At 44.0% G+C, this 24,346-nt stretch overlaps 1 protein-coding gene across 1 annotated transcript in view; it reads left to right on the plus strand.

Moving 5' to 3' along the window:
• Window positions 1-24,346, plus strand: part of PRDM6 (PR/SET domain 6) — a 216,243-nt gene that overhangs the window by 16,067 nt on the left and 175,830 nt on the right. The window contains exon 2 of the mRNA XM_063960104.1: window positions 13,164-13,471. Coding sequence (XP_063816174.1) covers window positions 13,164-13,471 — 308 coding nt within the window. The remainder of the gene's footprint in view (window positions 1-13,163; window positions 13,472-24,346) is intronic.

Here is a 24,346-nt window from a genome sequence, read left to right on the forward strand (position 1 = left end):
TGTGATAGGATCAAATTGTCAATAGAGATAAAAACATCATTCTTTTATATTTTATAGAATATTCAATATTATTTTATTATGAATTATGTGTAGAGCACCAATCAGGAACATTTAATTATTCACAACTGTCTCTATCCCACTGGAAGGAAAAAATGAAAAAGTAACTTGCGCCCTAGCTGTAGCACACCACTTCTTGAACAGCATATACAACAGAGAAGAGTGGTCCGCAAGTGCCGCTAGTATAAATACACACAATTCCTCCAGTGTGTCTGAGGAAGGAAGCTATTTCCAAAATGCGTTGGTTTTTCTGAAGTACCCCAGGTTTGATTTTACCACTTGAATTTGTACCTTTGATTTTTACTAATTAAGGAAACCCATGTTTTTCTCTTTTAGAGGGATGATTTTTACCCTGAATTGTAAAGTGGAGCAAACCATGTTGCCGTAGTGGGGATACTATGATTTTTATTGTTTAAAAAAAAAAAAAACCATAACCAGTTTAAAAGTATATGTATATACTTTTAAACTTTTTGATGTATGAATAAACTTTTTTTGGATGAAAAGTTTTTTAATATTTTTCCTGACTATGCGTACTTCCTGTCTTTTTCTTTAAAGAATATAAGACATCTACACGAGATTCCCTGGATCTGATAAAGAGGAATTGTGTTTATTTATACTAGCAGCGCTTGTGGACCACTCTTTTCTGTTGTCTATCCCACTGGAGCTTACATTCTAATTTCGCTACCACATGCACATAAACCATGGGGCAATATTGGCAGAAGCCAATTGTCCTACCTGCATGTATTTGAACTGTGGGTGGAAACCAGAGTACACGGAGGAAACCCATGCAAACTCCAAGCAAATGGGGCCCTGGGTAGGGCCAAACCCACAACCTCAGCAGCACCGTGAGACAGCAATGCTAGTAGTCATTGAAATACTAAAGTTTTCAGTGTGGTAAAATAGTGCTTTACATTCATCTATAGACCTGATATACTAACTTAAGGAAGAGACGCCAGCTGAAATGTGCCCACTGCAACATAACACCTTTTATCTTGCCTGTCTTCTCCTTTTACTCTCTTATTACATCAGTCTAGTTGTGACCACAGCTATTGCAGACGTGCTGAAAGTCACTGATAATAGGCAAAACTGTGTATTTACAGTGCATCCGGAAAGTATTCACAGAGCTTCACTTTTTCCACATCTTGTTATGTTACAGCCTTATTCCAAAATGGAATAAATTAATTTTCCCTCAAAATTCAACACACAATACCCTATAATGACAACGTGAAAAAGATTTTTGTGATTTTTGAAAATTTATTAAAAATAAAAAACTAAGAAAATAAGATTTTACTTACCGATAAATCTATTTCTCGTAGTCCGTAGTGGATGCTGGGACTCCGTAAGGACCATGGGGATTAGCGGCTCCGCAGGAGACAGGGCACAAAAATAAAAGCTTTAGGACTAGGTGGTGTGCACTGGCTCCTCCCCCTATGACCCTCCTCCAAGCCTCAGTTAGGATACTGTGCCCGGACGAGCGTACACAATAAGGAAGGATTTTGAATCCCGGGTAAGACTCATACCAGCCACACCAATCACACCGTACAACCTGTGATCTGAACCCAGTTAACAGTATGACAAACGTAGGAGCCTCTGAACAGACGGCTCACAACAATAACAACCCGATTTTTTTGTAACAATAACTATGTACAAGTATTGCAGACAATCCGCACTTGGGATGGGCGCCCAGCATCCACTACGGACTACGAGAAATAGATTTATCGGTAAGTAAAATCTTATTTTCTCTGACGTCCTAGTGGATGCTGGGACTCCGTCAGGACCATGGGGATTATACCAAAGCTCCCAAACGGGCGGGAGAGTGCGGATGACTCTGCAGCACCGAATGAGAGAACTCCAGGTCCTCTTTAGCCAGGGTATCAAATTTGTAGAATTTTACAAACGTGTTCTCCCCCGACCACGTAGCTGCTCGGCAGAGTTGTAATGCCGAGACCCCTCGGGCAGCCGCCCAAGATGAGCCCACCTTCCTTGTGGAATGGGCCTTGATAGATTTAGGCTGTGGCAGGCCTGCCACAGAATGTGCAAGTTGAATTGTGCTACAAATCCAACGAGCAATCGTCTGCTTAGAAGCAGGAGCACCCAGCTTGTTGGGTGCATACAGTATAAACAGCGAGTCAGATTTTCTGACTCCAGCCGTCCTTGAAATATATATTTTCAATGCCCTGACAACGTCCAGCAACTTGGAATCCTCCAAATCGCTAGTAGCCACAGGCACCACAATAGGCTGGTTCAGGTGAAACGCTGAAACCACCTTAGGCAGAAACTGAGGACGCGTCCGCAGTTCTGCCCTGTCCGAATGGAAAATCAGATATGGGCTTTTATACGATAAAGCCGCCAATTCTCTGACACTCTCCTGGCTGAAGCCAGGGCCAGTAGCATGGTTACTTTCCATGTAAGATATTTCAAATCCACCGATTTGAGTGGCTCAAACCAATGGGATTTGAGAAAATCCAAAACTACATTAAGATCCCACGGAGCCACTGGGGGCACAACCGGGGGCTGTATATGTAGTACTCCTTTTACAAAAGTCTGGACTTCAGGAACTGAAGCCAATTCTTTCTGGAAGAAAATCGACAGGGCCGAAATTTGAACCTTAATGGACCCTAATTTGAGGCCCATAGACAATCCTGTTTGCAGGAAATGTAGGAATCGACCCAGTTGAAATTCCTCCGTCGGGGCCTTCCTGGCCTCACACCACGCAACATATTTTCTCCAAATGCGGTGATAATGTTGTGCAGTCACCTCCTTCCTGGCTTTTACCAGGGTAGGGATGACCTCTTCCGGAATGCCTTTTTCCCTTAGAATTCGGCGTTCAACCGCCATACCGTCAAACGCAGCCGCGGTAAGTCTTGGAATAGACACGGTCCCTGCTGAAGCAGGTCCCGTCTTAGAGGAAGAGGCCACGGATCTTCCGTGAGCATCTCCTGAAGTTCCGGGTACCAAGTTCTTCTTGGCCAATCCGGAGCCACGAGTATCGTTCTTACTCCCCTTTGCCGTATAATTCTCAGTACTTTTGGTATGAGAGGCAGAGGAGGAAACACATACACTGACTGGAACACCCACGGTGTTACCAGAGCGTCCACAGCTATTGCCTGAGGGTCTCTTGACCTGGCGCAATACCTGTCCAGTTTTTTGTTGAGGCGGGACGCCATCATATCCACCTTTGGTTTTTCCCAACGGTTCACAATCATGTGGAAGACTTCTGGATGAAGTCCCCACTCTCCCGGGTGTAGATCGTGTCTGCTGAGGAAGTCCGCTTCCCAGTTGTCCACTCCCGGAATGAACACTGCTGACAGTGCTATCACATGATCTTCCGCCCAGCGAAGAATCCTTGCAGCTTCTGCCATTGCCCTCCTGCTTCTTGTGCCGCCCTGTCTGTTTACGTGGGCGACTGCCGTGATGTTGTCCGACTGGATCAACACCGGCTGACCCTGAAGCAGGGGTTTTGCCAGGCTTAGAGCATTGTAAATCGCTCTTAGCTCCAGTATATTTATGTGAAGAGACATCTCCAGGCTTGACCACACTCCCTGGAAGTTTCTTCCCTGTGTGACCGCTCCCCAGCCTCTCAGACTGGCATCCGTGGTCACCAGGACCCAGTCCTGTATGCCGAATCTGCGGCCCTCTAACAGATGAGCACTCTGCAACCACCACAGAAGAGACACCCTTGTCCGTGGAGACAAAGTTATCCGCTGATGCATCTGCAGATGCGATCCGGACCATTTGTCCAGCAGATCCCACTGAAAAGTTCGTGCGTGGAATCTGCCGAATGGAATCGCTTCGTAAGAAGCCACCATTTTTCCCAGTACTCTTGTGCATTGATGCACAGACACTTTTCCTGGTTTTAGGAGGTTCCTGACAAGTTCGGATAACTCCCTGGCTTTCTCCTCCGGAAGAAACACCTTTTTCTGAACCGTGTCCAGAATCATTCCCAGGAACAGCAGACGTGTCGTCGGGGTCAATTGAGATTTTGGAAAATTCAGAATCCACCCGTGCTGTTGCAGCACTACTTGGGTTAGTGCTACTACGTCCTCCAGCTGTTCTCTGGACCTTGCCCTTATCAGGAGATCGTCCAAGTAAGGGATAATTAATACGCCTTTTCTTCGCAGAAGAAACATCATTTCGGCCATTACCTTGGTAAAGACCCGAGGTGCCGTGGACAATCCAAACGGCAGCGTCTGAAACTGATAATGACAGTTTTGCACCACGAACCTGAGGTACCCTTGATGTGAAGGGCAAATTGGGACATGCAGGTAAGCATCCTTGATGTCCAGGGACACCATAAAGTCCCCTTCTTCCAGATTCGCTATCACTGCTCTGAGTGACTCCATCTTGAACTTGAATTTTTGTATGTACAGGTTCAAAGATTTCAGATTTAGAATAGGTCTTACCGAGCCGTCCGGCTTCGGTACCACAAATAGTGTGGAATAATAGCCCTTTCCCTGTTGTAGGAGGGGTACCTTGACTATCACCTGCTGAGAATACAGCTTGTGAATGGCTTCCAATACCGTCGCCCTGTCTGAGGGAGACGTTGGCAGAGCAGACTTTAGGAACCGGCGAGGGGGAGACTTCTCGAATTCCAACCTGTAACCCTGAGATACTACCTGCAGGATCCAGGGGTCCACCTGTGAGTGAGCCCACTGTGCGCTGAAATTCTTGAGTCGACCCCCCACCGCCCCTGAGTCCGCTTGTAAAGCCCCAACGTCATGCTGAGGGCTTTGCAGAAGCCGGGGAGGGCTTCTGCTCCTGGGAGGGAGCTGCTTGGTGCACTCTCTTACCCTTTCCTTTGCCTCGGGGCAGATATGACTGTCCTTTTGCCCGCTTGTTCTTATAGGAACGAAAGGACTGCGGCTGAAAAGACGGTGTCTTTTTCTGTTGGGAGGGGACCTGAGGTAAAAAGGTGGATTTCCCGGCTGTTGCCGTGGCCACCAAATCCGATAGACCGACCCCAAATAATTCCTCCCCTTTATACGGCAATACTTCCATATGCCGTTTGGAATCCGCATCACCTGACCACTGTCGCGTCCATAAACTTCTTCTGGCAGATATGGACATCGCACTTACTCTCGATGCCAGAGTGCAAATATCCCTCTGAGCATCTCGCATATAAAGAAAAGCATCCTTTAATTGCTCTATAGTCAATAAAATACTGTCCCTATCCAGGGTATCAATATTTTCAGTCAGGGAATCCGACCAAACCACCCCAGCACTGCACATCCATGCTGAGGCGATGGCTGGTCGCAGTATAACACCAGTATGAGTGTATATACTTTTCAGGGTAGTTTCCAGCCTCCTATCAGCTGGATCCTTGAGGGCGGCCGTTTCAGGAGACGGTAACGCCACTTGTTTTGATAAGCGTGTGAGTGCCTTATCCACCCTAGGGGGTGTTTCCCAGCGCGCCCTAACCTCTGGCGGGAAAGGATATAATGCCAATAACTTCTTTGAAATTAGCAGTTTTCTATCGGGGTTAACCCACGCTTCATCACACACTTCATTCAATTCCTCTGATTCAGGAAAAACTACAGGTAGTTTTTTCAGACCCCACATAATACCCCTTTTTGTGGTACTTGCAGTATCAGAGATATGCAAAGCCTCCTTCATTGCCGTGATCATATAACGTGTGGCCCTACTGGAAAATACGTTTGTTTCTTCACCGTCGACACTAGATTCGGTGTCTGGGTCTGTGTCGACCGACTGAGGTAAAGGGCGTTTTACAGCCCCTGACGGTGTCTGAGACTCCTGGACAGGTACTAACTGGTTTGCCGGCCGTCTCATGTCGTCAACTGATTTTTGTAACGTGCTGACATTATCACGTAATTCCATAAACAAAGCCATCCATTCCGGTGTCGACTCCCTAGGGGGTGACATCACCATTACCGGCAATTGCTCCGCCTCCACACCAACATCGTCCTCATACATGTCGACACACACGTACCGACACACAGCAGACACACAGGGAATGCTCTTATCGAAGACAGGACCCCACTAGCCCTTTGGGGAGACAGAGGGAGAGTTTGCCAGCACACACCCAAGCGCTATAAATATATAGGAACAACCCTACAGAAGTGTTGTTTCCTTTATAGCAGCTTAATATATCAATATCGCCAAAAAAGTGCCCCCCCTCTCTGTTTTTTTACCCTGTTTCTGTAGTGCAGTGCAGGGGAGAGTCCTGGGAGCCTTCCTCGCAGCGGAGCTGTGCAGGAAAATGGCGCTGTGTGCTGAGGAGATAGGCCCCGCCCCCTATTTCGGCGGGCTCTTCTCCCGGTGTTTGTGAGACCTGGCAGGGGTTAAATACATCCATATAGCCCCAGGGGCTATATGTGATGTATTTTTAGCCAGAACAAGGTATTATCATTGCTGCCCAGGGCGCCCCCCCCCAGCGCCCTGCACCCTCAGTGACCGCTGGTGTGAAGTGTGCTGACAACAATGGCGCACAGCTGCAGTGCTGTGCGCTACCTCATGAAGACTGAAAAGTCTTCTGCCGCCGGTTTCTGGACCTCTTCACTTTTCGGCATCTGCAAGGGGGTCGGCGGCGCGGCTCCGGGACCGGACTCCATGGCTGGGCCTGTGTTCGATCCCTCTGGAGCTAATGGTGTCCAGTAGCCTAAGAAGCCAATCCATCCTGCACGCAGGTGAGTTCACTTCTTCTCCCCTAAGTCCCTCGTTGCAGTGAGCCTGTTGCCAGCAGGACTTACTGAAAATAAAAAACCTAATAACTTTTTCTAAGCAGCTCTTTAGGAGAGCCACCTAGATTGCACCCTGCTCGGACGGGCACAAAAACCTAACTGAGGCTTGGTGGAGGGTCATAGGGGGAGGAGCCAGTGCACACCACCTAGTCCTAAAGCTTTTATTTTTGTGCCCTGTCTCCTGCGGAGCCGCTAATCCCCATGGTCCTGACGGAGTCCCAGCATCCACTAGGACGTCAGAGAAATCACATGTACATTTTGGTATTGCCTATTTGTTGTGTTTTGAATGGGTGTGGCCAAGGAGAAAAGCGTTGCCTGTGCCTTGTATTCCCATCCTCATAATTAAACTAAAATCACTAAATCTGAAGGTCTAATAAGTAGAGATGAGTGAGTTCGGATTTAACGCCAGAATTAACGCCAGGTCGGTTTTTTCTATTGGCTATCCAAAACACGTGACATCCGTGAGCCAATAAGATGCCGTTTTGAGAACCGAGTAAATCCGAGTAAAACCGAACCCGCTCATCTCTACTAATAAGTGTGACAAAAGACAGAAAGCTGCCTCATTTCATGCTCAGGTCACATCGGTGCATTTTTGATCATGTTGGGTTACGTAAAGTAACTAGAATTGTCTATAAATGTGATGCAGTTTTCCAGTAGGGTACACCTTAAATACTGTTTGCTATTACTTTGTAATATAGTGTATGTTGCAGTAATCCTGTCATTAGATGAATTACCAGAAGAGGGACAGAAAATTGCATAGTGCAGAAACTGGGAATCAGCATCGTGACATTATTAATGCATGCCTCCAGACTGTCCTGGTTCTGGTGGGACGGTACTAATTTGCAGACCTCAAAAGGAGTGAAGCACACACATGCGGTATGGGTTTGAACAAATTGGGGGCACAGCTTGTTTTGACCTGGTTTTACAGGTCTCAATGTTGTAGGGTATGGTAATATTCTAACCCCGAATTACAGTGTTGTGTGAATATTCATTTTACCATATATATAGCTATTTGGAAGCTACAGTAGGTGCTTTAGTAACATAATAAAATGGGAAATATGATTAGTTTATTAACTGCTTGTGCATAATTAATACAATAGTTTTGCCACCAGAGAATTATCATGGTGATGTACCTGAAACACCATAGACGCTCATGTTTAACTCTCTAGCCAATTAACATTAAACATTCTTTTTATAGTGGTCACTCGGTTACATTGGTAATATACTGACTTAAGCTTAATATAGTTTATCACTACAGCATTTAGATATGTGGCTTTTCCTGTGGTAAGTGCAGGAACAAATTGTTGCTGAAGGTGATGCACCATACATTTAATGTAGACTATTTATTGAGTTCCAGTAAACAGGACTTCATATGACTGTCATATACGGATACAGGCACTCTTTCCATACGTGATGTGTTTTTAGTTTATTTCAGAACTAGTCTTGTAAGAAATTCAAAGTAATGGAAAAAGCAGTGACGGATACTTGTAAAGAAACAATCTATTTCCATATCTCATTTTTGGCCTTTTACCCAGACTACCAGCAAGTCCCCAATTATAGCAGTTTTTGTATGTGGACACCTGTCACTAACAGGCACTTTGAGAAGAGCAATGGATTTCACCAAGAGCGCTCAACGGGCCTCAGGGGAAGGACACTGACATTTGATCACTATTGACCTGAGCTGGATTGAACAAAAGTGCTTTCATTTACCGTACAAGTTGTCAGGAGAAGCCATTATTTTAAGTCATTACAATAAAAGTTCTGCATATGAGGTTTTAAGATCATTACAACATAATAATAGATCCCATAAGTATTAATGCTAGCAAACACAATCACACACACATTTGTACCATCAAAATAAAAATATTCTATATTCTAATAAATGTTTATTGTTATTATATAGTTATACTATCATACGAAGGCACTAATGTCAGAGAGAAAACAACATATGTACACTAATGACATGTTATACAAATGAATATGAGTCTTTGTATGTGAGGCTTCAATGGAGTTCTAGCAGTATGTTAAAATCTTGAAGTGAAATTGGGACAATGGCCCTCATTCCGAGTTGTTCGCTCGCAAGCTGCTTTTAGCAGATTTACTCATGCTAAGCCGCCGCCTACTGGGAGTGAATCTTAGCTTCTTAAAATTGCGAACGACGTATTCGCAATATTGCGATTACACCTCTCTTAGCAGTTTCTGAGTAGCTCCAGACTTACTCGGCATCTGCGATCAGTTCAGTGCTTGTCGTTCCTGGTTTGACGTCATAAACACACCCAGCGTTCGCCCAGACACTCCTCCGTTTCTCCAGCCACTCCCGCGTTTTTCCCAGAAACGGTAGCGTTTTTCCGCACACACCCATAAAACGTCCAGTTTCCGCCCAGTAACACCCACTTCCTGTCAATCACACTACGATCACCAGAACGATTAAAAAACCGTGAGTAAAATTCCTAACTGCATAGCAAATTTACTTGGCGCAGTCGCACTGCGGACATTGCGCATGCGCACTAAGCGGAAAATCGCTGCGATGCGAAAAAAATTACCGAGCGAACAACTCGGAATGACCCCCAATAAGTTGATTTTCTGATAGTTTGCTGACATTGTGAGTGACACAATAAAATATTTTGAACAGCAATTGAAAAAAATATTAATATTATTGAAATTATACATGTTGTATCTTTTATTAGTAATAAGAGAAAACTTTATTTTAGTATATTGATGTTTGCTAAAGGTGGTCAGATACTTATGGGACATTTCAGAGGGGAAAAGTCGCATACGATCACCCTTTAACCTCCCGGCAGCTTCTCGGCGGCAGGATCGCATATGATACATCGTATGCAGTCCTTTTGCATATGATGTATCGTATGCAACCCCAGCCAAGGCTGCCAGTACAATATATTTATAGTGCAGTACTTCGATCTAGGGGCTCCGATCCGATGATTACGGGACCGCGCATCGGATCGCAGGTAAAACACATGCGATTTGCCGGTTTTCATCCAATTTATCGTCCCGAAGCATCAGAATCGGAGGAAATCAGGCAAAATCACATTAGTGTATGGACGCCTTCAGTCAAATGAAGAGATTCTAGGATCTCCAAAAAAGGCTAAAAATGAATATGTTGCAGCAGCTGCCAGATTTATCTGTGTGTGGACAGAATATGTTTTCAGATAATGTTTACACATAACTTTAGGTTTTTATTACATTTCTGGTCACCATGTATCTGTCTTTTGAGGTACAGTATCAATAGCTGTTTCGTACACAATTAGTACCTAGTTGCAGTTCCATTCAATGTAAACCCCCTATTATCATGTCTTATTCTAAAGGCCCACAATATATTCTTCAGTAATCTGGGTTGTCTATCTGTGACTACATACTGTAGGTACAACACTCACTCACACTCACTCACTCACTCACTCACTCACTCACTCACTTATACCCCTTTCACACATGCAGCTATATCCTGGGTTTTTGCACTTGAACACGCATCAACCTGGGATTTCTGTATGTGTGAAAAGAAAATCCCGGGTCCACGACCCTGCTCTTGATAGGGAGATGAATCAAACTCTGGCGAGAGATAAAGTGGAGAATTTGCCCAAAGCAACCAATCAGCTTGTAACTGTCATTTATCTAGCACAGGCTTTGAAATGGCAGGTGCTGATTGGTTGCTTTGGGGAAACTCCCCCACTTTATCTCTCTTCAAGGCTTTATACATTGCACCCATGTATTTTATGCTTCATCATTGAAGATGTGAGCATGGATGAGAGAGAATACTGATGGAATCCAAACAAAGCAAACAGCATGAACTAATGCTAATTTTGAGGAGATGATATTACACTTTACATCAGTTTGATTAATCAGAAAAAAGACATAATGTCTATCATACTGAACCCATTCCCTAATATTAATGTATAATCTCTTTAATATGTTAGATGCTATGTTTTCATCTTTGTCACTGCTGTCCACTAAAACGTTTCTACAGAAATGGCGATTTATCTGTTGACCACATGAAATGTTGTTAGCTATGCAGGCAGATAAAATATTATAAATCCAGGCCATGAGGAAGCAACATTATCAGTAGCCAAAGGTCACCCAGAAACCACTAAGCAACTCTCAGTTCTGTAGGCTAGTTCATTTCCCATTCACAAGATCTATGCTCTTACCTACTGTATGTCACTTTGTGAATAATCCAGGCCAGATAGCAGATGTTTAATCTTATTAATATAATTTCAGTTTGTCAAAAATGTAAATGTGCCATATGAGATCTTACTTGACCACTTTTTGGACCTCCTGTACATCATCACAACCTTACATTCCCCTGCCCAAATGATGCATTCCAGTTCACAAATCAGAGAAGCGGGATCCAGGAGAAGGGCTGCTCTCCTAGAAGTCCATGAAGACTCTGCAAAATAAGGGAATCTCCTGTGTCTTTTGAATGAACCCCATCCGTGAGACATTAACCTGTCTCTGCTGAATATGGTTCCATTTTCCTTTAAGACACTTTCGACATCTCAACAGGTCCCCTTGTTTTCAGAAAACCTTACAAGGGCATTGATTTCAGTCAGTACGTCTGTGTTTTCTGAGAGCTTCTGCTACAACAGTTTACTGGTCAATACCAACTTTCTTTATTCTTACATCCATCACTAAATAAACCTCCTACTACATTCTTCTAAAAAGGAATATGAGCGTAGAGGAGCCAGTAGTGACAGAAAGTAGACTTCTCAAATACAAAATCACTGTCTGCAAAGATTTGCGGGATGGATGACTTTTATATTACATGTGTAGACAACATGTCTCCTGGAAAACCATCAATAACCAGGAATTTATACAGTAGGAACCTAATTAAATTCAGTAGAACCTCATTCTTTACAGAAATCTACTCCTTTATGTCTGTAAAATGCTGCTACAACCTGAACATTACTTTTCAGAATCAGATTTATTATGTTACATAATATCATCATGCTCCAATACTATGTGTTCTCTATTTTTATGAAAGTCTCAAGCATAATAATACATTAAATATTTAGTCTGGGATTACTTAAATGGTTCAAACGCAGTTGGGTAGAGGCAAATTGAAAAATACTTGACAATTATTTTGATGTCTTGCACAGACAAATACCATTAATATACAGTATACATATTCAATGCTATTTAAACTATGTCACTGAAAATCCTCTATTTAAATTAAGTAAGACTGATCTCCATACATGACTTGGTTATTTCTGAGCACTTAAAAGTTAGAAAAACACAAATCTCTTATAAAAGAAAGATTATAACTAGGTACATTTTCCTTAACATACTTTATGGTAGACTTTCTATCTTCATTATGGAAAATATTTAACTGATTTGGCTATGAGAGCTTTCTATGACGTACATAAGGATTTTGCTTTTGGTTAAACACACCTAAAAACTGTACTAGAAAAACAAATGACAACCCCCTTCAATTGCGTTTCAATATCCTATTGTAATTTTAGGCATTTAAATGGGTTTCCACCATTACATGTGTTTTGCAGAAGTCCCTTTTGCCTACACTAGTACATCAGTGGTCGTTCCTCACCAACTGTTTGTTTAATAGTCATGTTGAATTCAAACTATAAGTAAGGACCTATTTGCAACATAATAATGTATGGCAGTGGTAGAAATGGCAGCTGTGCTCAGATTGGTTGAACGTCATGTGGACATTTATCTTGGAGTCAGCTACCCTTTCTATTAATGTGTCGGATCGTTTGGGGGTTTTATACTATTACAGAAGTCTTCCAGTAGATTTCAGTAGCTGTAGTAAGAATGAGACCTTCCACTTATGACCATTTGTTGGAGGATCAAGGAGAAGGAAATCAGGGGCTACAAATGGGACTCTTGCATAAGAAAAGAATATCTGTAACTGTTGTTTCTATAGCCTGAAGTAGACTGAGGATTGACAGCAGTCCCCTAGTGGTAGTCACCTTCAGGAATGGAAGTTAGTTCTTGAGGAATAAGCTACAATGATATATTTGGAAATATATTGGCCTTCATGTGTTTGCAGTTCACAATACTTGGTTGACAAGAGGTAGCATCTCCCACTGAATCTTCAAGGAAGGCTTTCAGGGATGACACATATATACTGTACATTATATATTCAGCACTTTCACTCTCCCCAGAAGTCAATGGCCAGCTAATTAGTATATTATTACAGCGCACATTCTGTTATATACTTTTTAGGCCTCAGCCTTTAATTTTAGATCACAGATCACATGGGGCATATTCCCATATACTGTATGGTTTCTGCTTTTTCTTTACCAGTTATTTCAAGGAAAGAATTTTATTGTTTATGGACTTTTGCACTGAAATGTGTTTAGATGTTTCTTACATAGAATAAGATTCTGTCAGTTTGCTTATCCAGACTGATATGTTTTCTTTATCTGTTTAATTCAGGGTGTGACATGTGTGCAGATAATCGGAATGGAGAATGTCCCATGCATGGACCCTTGCATTCTCTGCGGCGCTTAGTGGGCACTAGTAGCACAGCATCTGTGGCCCCACCACCTGAGATACCTGAATGGTTGCGTGATCTTCCACGGGAGGTGTGTCTTTGTACCAGTACTGTGCCAGGTCTGGCGTATGGCATCTGTGCAGCTCAAAGAATCCAGCAGGGCACATGGATTGGGCCCTTCCAGGGGGTTCTCATCTCTCCAGACAAAGTTCAAGCAGGGGCTCTGCGAAATACACAACACCTCTGGGAAGTAAGTGCCTGGTACCTTTATCATGTACTTTATTATGTCATTTTCAGTTATTATAATGGTGTTTGACATGCTACTGTATTACACATTTGTCATGATTAAATGTAGTTGATTGCAAGTAATGATATCATGGTAGGTCTTCAATATTATCTTATATATTTCTGTATTTTGTACATTTTATTTTTTTATATGATGAATCATGAAAAGTGTTTATTTTTCTAGTCCATAAAGTTTTGAGGATTAATAAACATAAAAAGTATGAATTGTTGCATAGCACGAGAATCATGCCAGGGCAGCATTGTCCACTTTGCATTCATTGTCTGTTATACACCCAACAGCTATTGTAAAAGCTTAATGCAGTTATATAATAAACTAACATAAATCTCGTTGTCCTTTTTGATGTTGTGTTTTCTAATTGATTTATAGATCATAACTAATGTGCAGTGACCTTGTTAATATGTTACAACTTTTCAATATGGGATCCATATGAAATATTTCTGTACATGAGAACAGTAATGTGTGGCTACTGCGCATACACTTGCAGGCTGATCAGGAATGTATTGAAGTCTTAGGGGGGGAATCCAGTTGGTGCGAGTTGCCATTGCAGTCATGTTGATGTTCTGGGTATGGCACGCACCCCTCGCTGCCTGCTTTCAGTCTGAGGGCCTAATTCAGATCTGATCGTAGCAGCAAATTTGTTAGCAAATGGGCAAAACCATGTGCACTGCAGGTGTGGCAGATGTAACATGTGCAGAGATAGTTAGATTTGGGTGGGTTAAATTATTTCTGTGCAGGGAAAATACTGTCTGCTTTATTTTTACACTGCAATTTAGATTTCAGTTTTAACACACCCCACCCAAATCTAACTCTCTCTGCACATGTTACATTTGCCCCCCCTGCAGTGCACATGGTTTTGCCCATCTGCTAACTAATTTGCTGTTATGATTAGGCCCTGAATTCGCACGTGTTTGCTCATGTGAGCAGTTTTGTGCAAGTTTAAGATGCAGTAAAGTGCGGCTGTTGTAGCGCTAACTCATGGGCACGAGAGCTTATCCCGCAAATGAATTCTTCCCCAAGTTTCATAAAGTATATAAAAGGAATAGTTTTCCCTGTTATGTAATCAGTTGTAGTGTGAGGTTTTGTGCATTGAGCAATAGTGATATCTGTGCTGAGGTGAAATCCCAGGACATGGAATTAAGCTAGTTTGCAGAGCTGAAGAGACAGCTTCTCTCTGTGTTCCCTGGAGTCAGGCATTGACCTCTGCGGCTATCCAGTGGAAAGCTAGCTTCTTATCAGTCATGCTAACAAGTTCTTTATTGCTTTCCTAGTAATAAATGGATCAGTGCCCTATAAAACATTCCTCATACCTGTAAAACACCTAGTATTTCATTGGGATCAAATGAAACATCAGGTTTTTTGTTGAAGCATTGTCAATATAACTGACATGTGCGTTTGGATTACTTTTTGCCAATGCTGCTATAATTTGCTTTACATGGGATTTATTGGAATTCATTTATTTCCAATATACAGACATATATTACATTTATTTATAATAGTTCTTATACTTTTAATGACAGTCAGTACAGTATTAAATGAATGCAGTTATTACATACCTCCCAACCGTCCCAATTTTCGCGGGACAGTCCCGTTTTTTTAGGACTGTCCCATAGAGATGAGCGGGTTCGGTTTCTCTGAATCCGAACCCGCACGAACTTCATGTTTTTTTCACGGGTCCGAGCAGACTCGGATCCTCCCGCCTTGCTCGGTTAACCCGAGCGCGCCCGAACGTCATCATGACGCTGTCGGATTCTCGCGAGACTCGGATTCTATATAAGGAGCCGCGCGTCGCCGCCATTTTCACACGTGCATTGAGATTGATAGGGAGAGGACGTGGCTGGCGTCCTCTCCATTTAGATTAGGGTTGAGAGAGAGAGAGAGAGATTGACCTGAGGCTGTGATACTGTAGAAGAGAGTGCAGAGTTTAGTGACTGACGACCACAGTGACCACCAGACAGTGCAGTTGTTTGTTTTATTTAATATATCCGTTCTCTGCCTGAAAAAAACGATACACACAGTGACTCAGTCACATACCATATCTCTGTGCACTGCTCAGCCCAGTGTGCTGCATCAATGTATATATATATCTGACTGTGCTCAGCTCACACAGCTTATAATTGTGGGGGAGACTGGGGAGCACTGCAGTGCCAGTTATAGGTTATAGCAGGAGCCAGGAGTACATAATATTATATTAAAATTAGATTTGTGGCATCGGACAACGCCAGCAATATTGTGTGTGCATTAAATCTGGGCCAATTCCAGCACGTCCCATGTTTTGCACATACCTTGAATTTGGTGGTGCAGAATTTTAAAAAAAACGACAGGGGCGTGCAAGAGATGCTGTCGGTGGCCAGAAGAATTGCGGGACACTTTCAGCGTACAGGCACCACGTACAGAAAACTGGAGCACCACCAAAAACTACTGAACCTGCCCTGCCATCATCTGAAGCAAGAAGTGGTAACGAGGTGGAATTCAACCCTGTATATGCTTCAGAGGTTGGAGGAGCAGCAAAAGGCCATTCAAGCCTATACAATTGAGCACGATATAGGAGGTGGGATGCACCTGTCTCAAGCACAGTGGAGAATGATTTCAACGTTGTGCAAGGTTCTGATGCCCTTTGAACTTGCCACACGTGAAGTCAGTTCAGACACTGCCAGCCTGAGTCAGGTCATTCCCCTCATCAGGCTTTTGCAGAAGAAGCTGGAGACATTGAAGGAGGAGCTAACACGGAGCGATTCCGCTAGGCATGTGGGACTTGTGGATGGAGCCCTTAATTCGCTTAGCAAGGATTCACGGGTGGTCAATCTGTTGAAATCAGAGCACTACATTTTGGCCACCGTGCTCGATCCTAGATTTAAAGCCTACCTTGGATCTCTCTTTCCGGCAGACACAAGTCTGCTGGGGTTCAAACACCTGCTGGTGAGTAAATTGTCAAGTCAAGCGGAACGCGACCTGTCAACAACATCTCCTCCTTCACATTCTCCCGCAACTGGGGGTGCGAGGAAAAGGCTCAGAATTCCGAGCCCACCCGCTGGCGGTGATGCAGGGCAGTCTGGAGCGACTGCTGATGCTGACATCTGGTCCGGACTGAAGGACCTGACAACGATTACGGACATGTCGTCTACTGTCACTGCATATGATTCTCTCCCCATTGAAAGAATGGTGGAGGATTATATGAGTGACCGCATCCAAGTAGGCACGTCACACAGTCCGTACTTATACTGGCAGGAAAAAGAGGCAATTTGGAGGCCCTTGCACAAACTGGCTTTATTCTACCTAAGTTGCCCTCCCACAAGTGTGTACTCCGAAAGAGTGTTTAGTGCCGCCGCTCACCTTGTCAGCAATCGGCGTACGAGGTTACATCCAGAAAATGTGGAGAAGATGATGTTCATTAAAATGAATTATAATCAATTCCTCCGTGGAGACATTGACCAGCAGCAATTGCCTCCACAAAGTACACAGGGAGCTGAGATGGTGGATTCCAGTGGGGACGAATTGATAATCTGTGAGGAGGGGGATGTACACGGTGATATATCGGAGGATGATGATGAGGTGGACATCTTGCCTCTGTAGAGCCAGTTTGTGCAAGGAGAGATTAATTGCTTCTTTTTTGGTGGGGGTCCAAACCAACCCGTCATATCAGTCACAGTCATGTGGCAGACCCTGTCACTGAAATGATGGGTTGGTTAAAGTGTGCATGTCCTGTTTATACAACATAAGGGTGGGTGGGAGGGCCCAAGGACAATTCCATCTTGCACCTCTTTTTTCTTTTCTTTTTCTTTGCGTCATGTGCTGTTTGGGGAGGGTTTTTTGGAAGGGACATCCTGCGTGACACTGCAGTGCCACTCCTAGATGGGCCCGGTGTTTGTGTCGGCCACTAGGGTCGCTTATCTTACTCACACAGCTACCTCATTGCGCCTCTTTTTTTCTTTGCGTCATGTGCTGTTTGGGGAGGGTTTTTTGGAAGGGACATCCTGCGTGACACTGCAGTGCCACTCCTAGATGGGCCCGGTGTTTGTGTCGGCCACTAGGGTCGCTTATCTTACTCACACAGCTACCTCATTGTGCCTCTTTTTTTCTTTGCGTCATGTGCTGTTTGGGGAGGGTTTTTTGGAAGGGACATCCTGCGTGACACTGCAGTGACACTCCTAGATGGGCCCGGTGTTTGTGTCGGCCACTAGGGTCGCTTATCTTACTTACACAGCTACCTCATTGCGCCTCTTTTTTTCTTTGCGTCATGTGCTGTTTGGGGAGGGTTTTTTGGAAGGGACATCCTGCGTGACACTGCAGTGCCACTCCTAGATGGGCCCGGTGTTTGTGTCGGCCACTAGGGTCGCTAATCTTACTCACACAGCTACCTCATTGCGCCTCTTTTTTTCTTTGCGTCATGTGCTGTTTGGGGAGGGTTTTTTGGAAGGGACATCCTGCGTGACACTGCAGTGCCACTCCTAGATGGGCCCGGTGTTTGTGTCAGCCACTAGGGTCGCTTATCTTACTCACACAGCTACCTCATTGCGCCTCTTTTTTTCTTTGCGTCATGTGCTGTTTGGGGAGGGTTTTTTGGAAGGGACATCCTGCGTGACACTGCAGTGCCACTCCTAGATGGGCCCGGTGTTTGTGTCGGCCACTAGGGTCGCTTATCTTACTCACACAGCGACCTCGGTGCAAATTTTAGGACTAAAAATAATATTGTGAGGTGTGAGGTATTCAGAATAGACTGAAAATGAGTGGAAATTATGGTTTTTGAGGTTAATAATACTTTGGGATCAAAATGACCGCCAAATTCTATGATTTAAGCTGTTTTTTAGGTTTTTTGGAAAAAAACACCCGAATCCAAAACACACCCGAATCCGACAAAAAAAATTCGGTGAGGTTTTGCCAAAACGCGGTCGAACCCAAAACACGGCCGCGGAACCGAACCCAAAACCAAAACACAAAACCCGAAAAATTTCCGGCGCTCATCTCTACTGTCCCACCCGCAGGCCAGAGTGTCCCGCGGTGGGGGGTGGGGGGGCTGTTGGGTGGCTCCTGTACAGAGCAGCGGCGAGTAGACGAGCCACAGACCAGTAGTGACATTGTGAGGAAACAGCAATATATACAGTATGATGATACTTATGTAGGTTTTCTTTTTATTTAAGCATGAAGAACATTTTACATATTTCTTTTGGCCTGTGGGTGCTGTGAAAACCTCACTGAGATACTAAAGGTGCCATGAACAGAGAAAGTTTGGGAATAGATGCATTATGAATAAATAAAAATACATGTCTATCTCTCATTAAAAATAAATTCTTTGATAGTCTCTACTTACAGAACCTGGTTTTAGTAACTTCTTTTTCCTAAATCCACCAAAAAAGTTTAAATTAGAGAGTGGTGGGGAAAATTCTAATATATTTCCTACCACTACTCACATACTCCGTTGAGGGACTTTATTCTGTTCTCACCACAGTCTGATGGTCGAAGAGATTAACCAATCAGCATTCAGAGGAGAATCTATATAAGAACCTTACCTCTGAGAGTCTGTCAACGGCACACTATACCAACACTAAAGATCGGAGATAGGATGTTTGTGTGTGCAAGTGTGCATTTGTGTTTGTATGTGTGAGAAAGATTATTAGCATTTTTTGGGGGGGAGGGTTGTGTGTGTGTGTGTGGGGTGGTTATTTTTTATTTTCCAAGTATTTAGTTCAATATGGAGCATACTGTGACTTGGGATCCCATAACAGCTGGAGAGCCCATACAGTATGGGGGAAGGTGAGAACCATGAAACCGTTAGCAAACCTACAGCAGAGACTGTAGGACAACCCACCACTTTTGAATGAGATTTAAAAACATGGGGCAATGCTAATGTTTAGCAGGACAGCAACAGTAAATATCACTTCTTTGTAAGAGGATGACAACATATAGGCAGTTTGGAAAGTCTTCTCTGCAGCTGTGGGAGACAAGAGAGGGAGGATGGGATGTGATAAAATCGACCCAATCTGTGATACAGGGACAGAGTTTGCAAGCAAGCTCTGTCCCTGCGATGCCACGCCGCAGCATTATCAGGGTATGTTTCTAAAAAAATACCCCGTTGTCCTTCTGCGCATGCGCCACCACTACTGACATCACCACTAATGCTGGGCCCACCTCATCAATCGCAACTACCCCCCCCCCCCCCCACACACACACCTACACACCTGATCATACTCACCAATCCCAGGGATCGGTGGCTGAAGCTCCTAGAGGGCTGCTGGTCATTGGGAGTCCCTGCTTGCTGTGACCTTTACAGCATCACTTGCTGTGACCTTTGCCACTTTGCAGCATCACTTTACCACACCAGAAGTCACAGGAGCAGCTCTGTGTGTCCATTGGACACACAGAGCTGATCACACTGCCGGTTCCCTGCACAGCTTTCTCTGCCACAGTGAGCTCTGTGATTACACCAGTTTAAGCTTATAAGTTTGGGAAATGCGATTTTGCTCACTAGTAAAAAGGGAATTAAAGGGATCATGAAAACTGCTACAAAACCCCTTTAATATATTCAGGTGAAAAAAAAATAATGTGAAAAGGGTGTGAAAACACTCTTTTTTACATTATTTGAGTAACTTTTTTTAAAATAAATCTGCCCCAAACAGTTATTATGAGTAAATGTTGAAAGCTTCTATATTCTCCCATACTTGCGTGTGTTTCCACTGGGTTTTCCGGTTTTCTCCCACAATCCAAAAATATACTGGTAGGTTAATTGGCTCCCAACAAAACTAACCCTAGTGTGAATGTGTGAATGTACATGTGACAGGGAATATAGATTGTAAGCTCCACTGGGGCAGGGACTGATGTGAATGAGCAAATATTCTCTATAAAGCGCAGCGGAATATGTGTGCGCTATATAAATAACTGGTAATAAATAATAAATAAATAAATAAAAGCAATTTTACTAACTACAGAACCAGTTGATAACAACTTACTTTCTCTTGTTTTGGAAACCATGCTAGTCGCAGGGGCTGGCTGGCAACTTTTAGCCTGGGAGGAAGGTCCAGAGCACTGGCCCATAAGTAATGGTGCATCTTAAATGGAGGTTTTTTTGTTTAAAAAATATTTATTAATAAAAAAAATTAGGCCTGGTGTAAATTATCCCAAAGATACTTTATTATATATTTGTCAGTGTGGCCGCGGCTTAAGCAGAGCTGTGTCGTGCAGGGGTGGCCAACCAGTCAGTGGTAAAGAGCCAGAAAAGATCTGTAGTCAAGGGTAAGAGCCATATCATGCAAAAATGGGGGCGTGGCATAGTTGTCACAAAGCCACATCCCATTTTTATGCACACACCTTTCGGTTTGACTTTTGTAGGAGTATGACCTTGTGTCATAACCCCATTTTTAGTCATGTTGTACAGTGCCACATACAAATAAAGCCCCTGTACATTGTCACATACATATAAAAACACCAAAAAATGGGTGCCTCCACAGTGCCAGATACATATATACCCCCACAGTGCCAGATACATATATGTCCCATAGTGCCAGATACATATATGTCCCCACAGTGCCAGATACATATATTCCTCCACAGTGCCAGATACATATATGTCCCCACAGTGCCTGATACATATATTCCTCCACAGTGCCAGATACATATATGTCCCCACAGTGCCAGATACATATATGTCCCCACAGTGCCTGATACATATATTCCTCCACAGTGCCAGATACATATATGTCCCCACAGTGCCAGATACATATATGTACCCACAGTGCCAGATACATATATGTCCCCACAGTGCCAGATACATATATGTCCCCACAGTGCCAGATACATATATGTCCCCACAGTGCCTGATACATATATTCCTCCACAGTGCCAGATATATATATTCCCCCACAGTGCCAGATACATATATGTACCCACAGTGCCAGATACATATATGTACCCACAAGGCCAGATACATATATGTCCCCACAGTGCCAGATATATATATGTCCCCACAGTGCCTGATACATATATTCCTCCACAGTGCCAGATACATATATTTCCCCACAGTGCCAGATACATATATGTACCCATAGTGCCAGATATGCCCCCACTGCCAGATACACATCTCCCCAGTGCCAGATATGCCCCCCAGTGCCAGATACACATGTTCCCCCAGTGCCAGATATGCCCACAGTGCCAGATATGCCCACAATGCCAGATACACATGTCCCCCCAGTGCCAGATATGCCCCCCAGTGCCAAATATGCCCCCAGTGCCAGATATGCCCCCACTGCTAGCTACACGTCTCTACACGTCTCCCTAGTGCCAGATATGCCCCAGTGCCAATATGCCCCCACTGCCAGATACACGTCCCCCCAGCGCCAGATATGCCCCCCGTACCAAATATGCCCCCACTGTCAGCTACACATCTCCCCAGTGCCATATATGCCCCCACTGCCAGCTACACATCTCCCCTTAGTGCCAGGTATGCCCCCAGTGCCAGATACACGTCCTCCCCAGTGCCAGATATGCCCCCAGTGCCAGATACTCGTTCCTCCAGTGCCAGATATGCCCCCAGTGCCAGAAACACTTGTCCCCCCAGTGCCGGATATGCCCCCAGTGCCAGATATGCCCCAGTGCCAGATACACCTCCCCCCAGTGTCAGATATGCCCCCAGTGTAAGATACACATATCCCACACTGCGCCCCTCCAAGTGCTGCTCACCGCCGCGCAGCTGCTCTGCTCAGTCTGCTGCTTGTGAGGAGAGGAGAGCGCAGCGTGCGCCTCTCCTGCCCCTCATTCTCCACTCTCCGGCACCGTTGATTCTCTCTAATTAGGTGCCGCACCGTGAGCAAATCAGAGTTCGCGGACCGGCAGCTAAGAATCCTGATTGGCTGCCGGTCTGCGAATTCTGATTTGCTCACGGGCCGGCACCGGGCACTGCAGACTAGGGCAGTGGGAGGTGCCATTGGAGCTTACGAGCCACATGCGGAGATAGAAAGAGCTGCATGCATCTCGAGAGCCACGGGTTGGCCACCGCTGGTGTAGTAGAAGGTGGCGGCCGGCCCGTGACTCTTGGCACCCTGCCCCCCGTGCCAGCCCGCCTCTGGTTAGTCGTTATGGTAACTTCCTCACTTTTTTGCCAATGAATGTCAGAGATGTAAAATTCTGAAGCTAGCTCTCTTACAGTAAATACACTATGATAAAAATGTAGTTAAACATAGCTGTGAGTGGAGAAAATGTCTCTGAGATGAACAGCACAAGACAGCACCTTCCACTCAGCTTCTTGAACAAACTACGAGTATTGCTCTCTAATTGTGCTGCACTGTCACTGGAATATAATAGATGCTCAGTCTAGTTCTATGCGGTGTATTCTAACACCATCTTCTTTGTGCATGAGACACTGCGCCATATGCATGGACAAAACACAAGCCACCATTATATCATTTCAAATATATCATATACTGTATGTAAAATTAATATGTGTTTGTAATAGATGTGTAAAACAATGCATAGGTCCAGGAACGTTGCTGACATTCAGGCAGTTTATTTTTGCTGTTTGTTCTGCAAATGAATGCAGCGATTGTTGAAATGTATGGCTGTCCCACAGTCCCAGTAGTTACAGTAACATTAGTGAGAGTGACTATGTGGATACATAAACTTATGATTTATGCAACTTGTTTAAGAACCCAAGAGACCGGTTTTCATCTTATTACACTTTATTGCAGCTAATGTGGGTTATGCATAACAGCTATAGTTACATCACAGCTTACAAAAACACTTTGCAATGCGTTCTGCTGGTAGGACAAAAGCAGTAACATCTGATGAAAAATATCCATGAGATGCTGATTATATGTGAGTGGAATGATATGCCCACAGTCACAATGTTGACATTAATCTTGTAGGCACCGATCTAATGTTGACATGTTTTAGAATGTCAACATATCGTCCTTGCCGGCACAGTGGTCATTTACCTGGTCCCGGCGGCTGCAATTGTAGTCGGCATCATAACTGTTGACATTGTGGTGCTGCAATTATGAATCTCGTCATTGTAATGACTACATTGCGGGTGTACATTTATTATACAATACCATTTTCAGATTTATAGACCTTTGCTAATATGTATAAGACATGAAGGGGGAGACAAGTAAAAGATCCACTATGCACCTTGGTAAAATCTTGCTGCATTGTAGGTGGGGCAGATGTAACTTGTGCAGAGAGATTTAGATTTGGGTGGGGTGTGTCCAAACTCAATTCTAAATTGCAGTGTAAAATTAAAGCTGCCCAGTATTTGTGTGCAAATACATGCAAAAGCAGCCAGTATTTATCCTGCATGCAAAAATAATATATACATTGGGCCCCTTGCATTGCAACATGGTTTCTTCCAGATACTAAGGGGTTGGGTACAAAATCCTGGCAGTCACAATCCCAACAGTCATGATGCCAGCAGCAGTATCCCAATGGTCAAAATCCAGGCAAATCCTGTAATTATTTTAACTTTAACTGTCCCTTCCCAAAGCCTAATGCTAACTCCCCTCCCCCCAACCTAACCCTCCCACCCATGCAACCTAACCCTAACCCTCCCCCTAGTGCCTAGCCCTAACTCCAGTACTTGCTGTCGGGTTCCATTAGAGTTCTGCTATCGGTATTCTGACTGTCAGGATCCTGACACTATCCCATACCAAGTTATTTTCTCTGTTTGCTTTGAACCCAGCTCAGAATTAGCCACAAAAAAGCAATATCCTTGATAAGATAGATATGCTCTCCTGTTTCATCCCTAAATGTCACAATTTATGTGTAGTGTATTTTGTGAGATCCTTATTGGAATACAGGCTTACTGTTATGTTTCAAATTTCAAGTTCTAGTATATTCTAC

This window comes from Pseudophryne corroboree, chromosome 1 (assembly GCF_028390025.1).
Source record: "Pseudophryne corroboree isolate aPseCor3 chromosome 1, aPseCor3.hap2, whole genome shotgun sequence".
NCBI lineage: Eukaryota > Metazoa > Chordata > Amphibia > Anura > Myobatrachidae > Pseudophryne > Pseudophryne corroboree.